Below are 8,402 nucleotides of genomic sequence, written 5' to 3'. Positions count from 1 at the left end.
GAAGAAGAAGAAGAAGACGACAAAGGAGGAGAAGGAGAAACGGGAAAGAAGAAGAGAGAAATGAGGGTTTTCCTCCTCTTTTTTATATATATATATTTTTTTCATTTCCATTTCCTTTTTCTTTCTCTTTGCCACTTTCCAAATTACCCTCTTACAATTTCATTTATACCCACTAAGACATGGCTGATAATCCATTCCAGTTCAAGGCATAAATTTTGACTTTTCAACTCACTTCCTCTTGACTTTTCCGTTGATTCCCATTTGACTTTTCAAAATTTCATTGCTTCTCAACAATTCACTTTCACATAGTTGTTTAGAATTTCAACCTCTTGCCTGGCTAATCCCACAAAATTTTTATCTTGCCTTCTCACACACAAAATCCCATTCATTATAAGCATTTCGAGGTCATAAAATAATTCTAACATTTAGTTCAAATATTGCCAACTACAACACACATAATATAAGGCCACATTAGCTAGACCCATTTACGGGCCATTATAGGTTAATTGTTTGATAGTAGTTTGTATTCGATCCAATTTCATAACATTTTGAAGTAATTCTTTTGATCTCATTTTTATTCATAGGCTGAGATACAATTTATAGCTAAAGGGAAAACTAGAATTAAGGAGTTGATTTAAGAAATAATAACTCCTTAATCTGTAAACTAGAAAATGACAGAAAAAGGAAACAAAGTAGAGAAAGGAAAAAACTAAAAACATAAATATTTCCCAAATAATAATCTCGAAATTATGGGATATAAAAATCCTAAATTATTAGGAATCTTATTTTCCAAAAAGTTCTACTTTTGTTCTTAGGTCTTTCAGTAATTTCTTGAAGTTGCAAAGTTACTATTTATGACATTTGTATGACTCTTGAAATGAGATTGCATATTCTCATTGAGAATGATGGTATGAATCCCTGTCTTAATATCATATAAAATTTTCTACATTTATGCCTTTCAATTGATAGTTTATTACAAATGAAAAAAATAAAATAAATAGAAGCATATGGCCTCAATGAAGTTCGTTTATTTGGTTAGTATTACTAGCCACAAACCAGAGAGGGACTGATTAATGAAAATTAATCATCGGCTAATTGTCCTCCACTAATTGATGGAAGTTAATTGGGGAAACAAATCTCGGGGGACCATCATAGAGTGTTACAGCTGCCAGCTGAGAAGCAGTATGTGTCGGGTGGAACATATCCCAGAATAGGTATTCGTTGCGTTTCATACATAGATTCGCTGTTGCATTACAAGGAAGTTGTGCATTTAGGTTTCCTCCACCACAGCATGCTGTCTCCACATCCTTAAAACCTGAGAGAAAATGGAGGAGAGTGGAGATTAGTAAGATCACACCCCAAGAAAGCTCAGTCATTTTAGACAGGAAAATTCTTCCTGAAGAGAAGAATGATTCTTTAAGATTAAGAACATGATGATATATTGATTATTGAGACAGTTGCTTACCGAAGCGATGAGGATGTTTTATAACGTTCATGGTCATTTCATACGTGTTTCCAAGTGAGTACTTCATCTTCGGAAGCTCTGAGGTGAGGTTACAAAGCAGGGTGTCTAACGCCGAATAGAAAGCTCGAGCAAAATCGTTCATGCCCTCTAGACAACCCCCGGCAGGATCCAGAGTCCTTTGAGATGGACAACAGCCTACTGGAGGAACGCTTATGATGCCAAATTTCCTTGCTCCAAGGCCGTATAGAACCTGCAGTACATAAAATATTTCAGTTTCGGGTACAGAAATTCTACTGACATCTTTTAGAACCACTTTGCAGATCCTTTTTTTTTTTTTTTCGGTTTGCTTGATCAGCCAAGTTATGGTTGATATGGATTACTGAAGAGTTCTACCTTTATGTAGGCCTCATATGAGCTCATCAAAATAGCAATGAATTGTTCCTTAGGCATGGTACTATTAGCCCAGAAATAGCTGAATATGTCATTGCTCCCAATACTGATGCCGAAGAAGGATTTTCCGAGGAACTCTTCTGTTGCCTTGGGGCCCATAGAAGCAGTAATATTGTTGCGAACTGTGACAAACTGCTGGATCTGCTCTGACATGGGAACAACCTTCTGTTGTTTGTTCCATGGACATTGGACATCAGAATAAATTGTGAGAGCTAGAAGTCAGTAAAATGGCATTTCAAGCGCACTTATTAGAGGCCTTACCAGTGATTGTCCAGTAATGTCAAGGAGGCCGGATCCTCCTGAAGCAAAGTTGACACCTCTGAATTTAAGCTTCTGGAGGCCGGATGGCAGGGTAATAAGAAATAAGAAGGGTGATGGGCTTCTCTTAAACCCCATTAGCTTGGCTGGTCAGTGAAGCATGGTGAAGTCTAAATTAGCTTTGAAGGACAAACACTTGGTAGATGATTCATGTACATGTTTCTTGAGAAAATTTCATACTATACTAACCGAGAAAATCAGCACTGTTTAAGCCATTACTGAACCTCCCAGTAGGTCTTGAGTAGGGAAAGTCAATGCCATTGTGAGGGAAGTCTGCTCGGGCCCAGCTGCCTGGCAAGTAGCTATTTGTCCCAACATCTGCTGTCGAGTCCCCAAATATGAAGATGGCTGGAACGGTGGCATTAGCCAGTTGGATGGTGAAACCGGCTAACAGTATGATCACAATAGGAGAAGGAAAAGCATTCATCTTTGCCATTGGAGATGTCAACTCTTGCTTTCCCTCCAAAGGGTGGCTTTAGCTTTAGAATTTGAAAGCCATTTATAGGCGGAGGAAATTTCATAAAGCTAATGAAAAGAGACAAATTTTACAGCAACAATGGCGCTGATAGGGCGGATATATCAGATGGTTTGCAGTTGGAATGAGTATCTGAAATCATTGTAAGAATGACATTCCAAGATATATTTAACAAAGGTATTGAAGAAAGCCGGCTATTGAAGCCGTAAGATGGATGGTCCTATGACTAAATGACAAGGGCAGAGATAATACTGTTAACTGAGCCCGACCAAACACATATTTGCAGCCTTTCTTTAACTTTGATTGTGTGATGTGGGTTGAATCAGTCTTCAGAGATTAATTTATTTGTCAAAACCGTGTTAATACGTAGAATTCTAAGCCTTTATGACATAAACAAGGGAGCTAATGTTGGATTTTGTTATTCCCTGTAACATGTCAGTCTGCTGACAAGAAGTTATGCTGAAACAAGTGAGTAGAACGGCCACATGTTGAGGCTGCTAAGTTTTATGAAGATTTTCACATAAAGAAAAAAAAAAAGTTCTATGAAGATTTTATTAAGCAATGGCTCTTAAAATCCTTAATGATATCCAAATATTCGTTGTATCATATTTTTTTATATATATGAGAAAATGTATTTGATGAAAAATCATGTCTTAGAATGAAAAATCTTTTATATTAATCTCATATTTCGAAATAAGCTTTTTATATTTCGAAACATACATAAAAGGTTTTGGCTCGAAATTCAAATATTTGAAAATCCTTTAGTTCATGCATCATGTTTCGAAACTTATGTTCTATATTTCGAAACCTTAGTTATCTATATATTTATACATGTTTCGAAACACCCTTTGATAAGGTTTCAAAGTTTTCTAAGTGTGCATGTTATATTTCAAAACATCTATGAGATTTAAGCCTATGTTTCGAAAGCTGAATGGTATGTATTGAAACCTCTGACATTTCTGTTAACAGAACATTAAAAATTTGAGATGTTTTTGTCTTACATATTTATTTACATCTAAAAACTTCTCAAATCATTTTTTAATATAATCTCCATGCTCTATAAATTCAAATTTCAAATTTGAAGTGGAGACCAATTTAAAATCTTAGTCCCTATAAGATTCCTTAAGATTCTGCTTCCCACCTTATATTGTCTCTAAGTGCAAGTCTAGCGGAAAATGTTGGATGTTTCGAAACATGTGATATATGTTTCAAAACCTTAGTGTAAATTTGTATTATTTCGAAACTAATAAGCTATGTTTCGAAACATTGTTTTAAATCTTGTCTCTAACGCCTATAAACGATCAAATTTCTATATCTTGATATAAATAGTAGGTGTTTGAAGACAAGAAATGTGGACACAAGTACATACACAAGAATACACACAAGAGATACATACACAAGTATAAATGATGAACAAATCTTTTATTCAAGGTTTCAAAAAAGATCAACATATACAATCCTTGTTGTACATTATGGTGTAAAAAGGAGAAACAAGCGAAAACTGAAATCTCATCTCTTTAGCTCTCCTCACCTCTAAGCTGTTATAAGAGGTTTGTATAACCATTGGTAAGGTATTTTTTTACTATCAAATTCATTGGATTGTAAAGATAAAACTTTGTTTATCTTGTTGGTTGTTATAAGATTTGAGTTGAGCCTCAAAACTCATTGTGTTATAAGGTTTGAGTTGAGCCATAAAACTCATTGTGTATAAGGTTTTAGGGTGAATCGTGGTAAAATTCTTGTGGTGGTCACTAGTGAAAGTGATTGGATTTGAAAATTTTTCAAGTGGGAAGACTTGAAGGTAATGGATTAGCCAGAGTGCCGAACCACTATAAATCTTGTGTGCACTTATTCTATTACTTTGCTTGCTTATTACTCACTGCTCAAACTTTCAAAAGAACTGTTTTCAAAAGTTAAAACAAATGTTCTTTGAAGCATAAGTATATCTAAACATATATTTGATCTCAAGCATCTTTGTCATACTCTTTCTTAAAAAAATCATCTTTGCCAAAATCATTACTTTGAACTAGCTAAAAGTTTCGAAACAAGTTAAAACATAAAGGTATATTTCGAAACATATATAATTGGTTTTGAAACTTACTTAATAGAAATGTTGATTTCGAAACATATATCCTTATATTTCGAAATATAGTGTTTTACCATCAATCGGTGTTTAAATTAAGATGAATTTATATGAATCCCAATTCAGTCTTCTCTTGAGATATATTTGCATCACTTGGAACTAACAATATTACTGTTTAGGAGTTTAGGAAGAACAGTTGGATACATGAATGTATGTTGGGGAAGTAACAAGTGCTGCTTTTATTCACTGCCAGTACAACAAATGCCAAACAACAATAATCAGATTCAACCTCCGACTACACAAATTCGTGTCATGCATGCTAAACTGTAAAATTTGGTATCTCCACGCTCTTTATAAGGTCTCATTGAATTGGTCATGGGGTTCTACCCTCTGCTCTACCACAGAGAAGGGCATTATTTGGAAGGGGGTACTCATCTCGGACTGACTGAGATGTCGTGTAAACGCGAAGATAAAACTGCTGTCCAAGATACTGACGCGCCCAAAACTCGCTTCTTAAGTTCCACATTCCGACATTGTCAAGTGCTATGTACACAGCAGTCCATGACTTAGGGTACACCTGCAACACCAACAGTGTGCTTTAGCTACTGCTATATTTGAAATAGATCAAGAATTTCAGATGAAAATCATCCCAAGGGATTTGATCATATTCACCTGCGTGGTGGAGCGCGATACCGTATCTATCAGATTATACTGCTTCCGGCTAGCAGGGCTCCACCGGCCTCCATCCATTCTGCAGAATCAGGCAAGAAAGTTGCAGCTTAGATACTGTGATTGGTGATATATTCCCAAGTACAGTGCCAATTAAGTATAGTTGCAGCATGCTCTTACCCCACCACGAAGAAGGAATACCCATCAAGATGCCAACTCTGGATGATATTTTCCTTGTTCTCAAACACCACCTCCACAAAAGCCCTATAGTCAGCGCCCATTACAGACGTGTCAAGGTGCATTTTTGCACCAGTTGGGCTGTCGGGTATGCTACCAACGCGAAAAACTCCTTCAATCTTGAAGTAGTCTGCAAGCTTAAGGGGAGTGTCAGCCGGGATGAAGGACACACTGTTAACTCCATATCTCTGCTTGCCATTGACAGGAGCTGCCGAATTAGCTAGCCTGATGGTTCTGGTGACATTAATAAGGCCATAATGATAGGATCCCTGTGGATTAGGCCTCGGTCCACTTGCAGTAAGATTAGTCCTGGAATTCACATAAAGGAGACCACATTCACACACAATGTTGATTAGATGGGCAAGAAAGGATGGAATTCTGAACAGGGGAGTACCTGATGGAACGAGCCTGGTTTAGCGACCAGTCGACAGTTGTGGGAGCAGCCGGTGGGAGGCCAGATGCCGGCTTGGCAGAGTTGCTATAGTGAAGAATCGCAGTGGTGTTAAGCACCCGGCTGGTGAAACGAGAGGAAACTGCAATGTAGTAGTTTTGAGGAGACTGATCGGCTGTAACTAAAACAGAGTAGGATTGACCGACATGAATGTCGAGGGAGGAAAGCATGGTTTGCACAGTGTGAACCCCTTCAACTTCAACCAACTTCATCTCATGCCCTTGAATCCGAAAATTGAGACTGTTTTGCAGCCCCACATTGGATATTCTCAGCCTGTAAGTTTTCCCTGAGCCACAAACACCCAATCACTCACCCACACTCTTGGACTCAAATAACCTGATCATTAACAGGTGGATTATAGCTAAAACTTACCTGGTTCAACTGTGAAATATGCAGCATTTGGTCCACGGCCATTGACTAGAATGCCATCAGGGAAAGGAAGCCTATGGCCCCTGTCCAAAATGGCCTTCAGTTTCTGCAAACACGAGCACAAGAATTAGATCAGAAACTTAATCTCTTGTTTCACCAAATATGGAGCATCAAAGATGTGGATTCAATTACCGCGTGATCCGCTTTATACCAATCTCCGATGAGAAGAGTGTAATCTGCAGCTGGTTCAGGGAACGGAACGGGAATGAGCGGCCGGCTGAGAATCCGAATTCCGCCGAACCCGCCGGCCGCTTTGTGGAAAGCGAGAGACGGAAAGTAGTAGAAGCTGCCGATTTGATCCTTCACCTGCAAATGATAGGTGAAGTTCTTGCCGGGAGGAATGGGGCACGTGGTTCCAAACACTCCGTCTTGGTACGAATTTCTCCTCTGTTGAACTCCATTCCTGTGTCCAAAGCAACTAAACTGTGTTATATGATCAATTGAATTCTCCCAACCAGAGTGTGTTTCGTTTCGAAATTACGAACCAGGAGAGGAGGAATGGTTCGGGCAAGCTGTTGTAGATGTTGATGATGAGGTTCTCGTTGGTGACGGAGTAAATGTCTGGACCGGGAAACTGTCCGTTTATCAAAATGCCCTGCAAATAGCCAGAAATACAATGTCAGCTGTTAATACTGTTTCATTGGGAGAATTAGGAGGCTTGAATTTGCTCGTGTTTTAATGTAGTGCAAACTAACCTGCTGGCGAACGCCGAGGGGATAGATGTCGCCGTAGGTCACGTTCCAAGTGAAGAACCGGTAAGGATCCTCAGCGCCGACGCCGGCGAGAAGATAGAGAACGCCGGCTAGATGCCACAAATGGAGCCACATTGTAATTGTTAATTACAGAAGAAGAAGTTTATACAAGAGAGAGAGAGAGAGAGAGAGAGAGAGAGAGAGAGAGAGAGAGAAGGAAGACAATGGCCGTGGAATGAATGAATGAATGAATGACGAAAGATTAGGATAGATTTATATGGAAAAGGGTGGGATGGTGTTATGGGGAAGGAAGAAGGAAGAAGAAAGAAGAAAGAAGAAAGAAGAAAGAAGAAGAAGAAGTGGAAAAGGCGAAGAGGGAAGCGGGGGGCGACAGTTGAGGCTTAACACACAACGCGGTGTAGGCAGGCGGGAGGGCTGGCGAGCTTGCGAAAGGCTGTTATGGACCCACCCGTTATCTTGGCTTCCCTCTTCCCCCCTTCACACTACCACCTAATATATATATATATATACATATACAAAATTCTATTCTATTTGGAGCCTAATATCACAAAAGAAATGTAGAAAACTGTTTGGAAAGCACAATTTTGGGGCATTCACCAGCACATGGGACGAGCCATTAAAGGAAAAACTTTGTGGTTATTAATGTTAATTAGCATGCATTAGTCAGTCCATAACAAGATGGCAATATTTTGTTACACGTTGCTTTCCAACATGTGCCTTCTCATAGTGGCATTTTTTTTTTTTTTATTTGACTACATTGTATACAACTAAGCAAACTTAGAAATATGGTAATCATAAGCAAGGACGCGGTAACGTTGTAGTATAGAAATTTTATTTAAATTTAAAAAATATTATTTATATTCTTTGACTTATATCTTAGACTACACAATATAGCTAAAATGACAAAAATACCCCTCACTCAAGACGGTGAGACACATGACTAAAATATCTCTTATTCAAGGTGGTTAGACAACGTGAGATAGTGAGGCCAGACGATGAAGCTCGACCAATATTTTAATCATTTGTGCGCATATGTGTAGCCCAAATGATAGCCCTTGATGTATAAGTAGTATAGTCCTTTAAATTTTCATGTCTTGTTGCTATTATCAACT

General features: G+C 38.3%; 2 protein-coding genes across 2 annotated transcripts; both read right to left on the bottom strand.

Annotated features, from left to right (window-relative positions):
• Positions 1-1,091: 1,091 nt before the first annotated feature.
• On the bottom strand, positions 1,092-2,669 carry LOC127802217 (GDSL esterase/lipase At5g55050-like). Its single transcript, XM_052337927.1, has 5 exons — positions 2,423-2,669; positions 2,181-2,319; positions 1,859-2,090; positions 1,466-1,715; positions 1,092-1,315 (listed from the first exon to the last, which is right to left on the bottom strand). The coding sequence occupies exons 1-5, from the start codon at positions 2,667-2,669 to the stop codon at positions 1,092-1,094; spliced, it is 1,092 nt and encodes a 363-aa protein (XP_052193887.1).
• Positions 2,670-5,002: 2,333 nt separating this feature from the next.
• LOC127801120 (L-ascorbate oxidase homolog) lies at positions 5,003-7,460 on the bottom strand. The gene is made up of 8 exons (XM_052335985.1): positions 7,273-7,460; positions 7,063-7,172; positions 6,710-6,980; positions 6,521-6,623; positions 6,092-6,434; positions 5,641-6,006; positions 5,464-5,542; positions 5,003-5,368 (listed from the first exon to the last, which is right to left on the bottom strand). Exons 1-8 carry the CDS (start codon positions 7,402-7,404, stop codon positions 5,165-5,167), a joined length of 1,608 nt encoding a protein of 535 aa, XP_052191945.1. The 5' UTR covers positions 7,405-7,460; the 3' UTR covers positions 5,003-5,164.
• Between the last annotated feature and the right edge of the window lie 942 nt (positions 7,461-8,402).

The sequence above is a fragment of the Diospyros lotus genome, chromosome 5 (assembly GCF_014633365.1).
Source record: "Diospyros lotus cultivar Yz01 chromosome 5, ASM1463336v1, whole genome shotgun sequence".
NCBI lineage: Eukaryota > Viridiplantae > Streptophyta > Magnoliopsida > Ericales > Ebenaceae > Diospyros > Diospyros lotus.
This window is presented reverse-complemented; position numbering and strand designations above follow the sequence as displayed.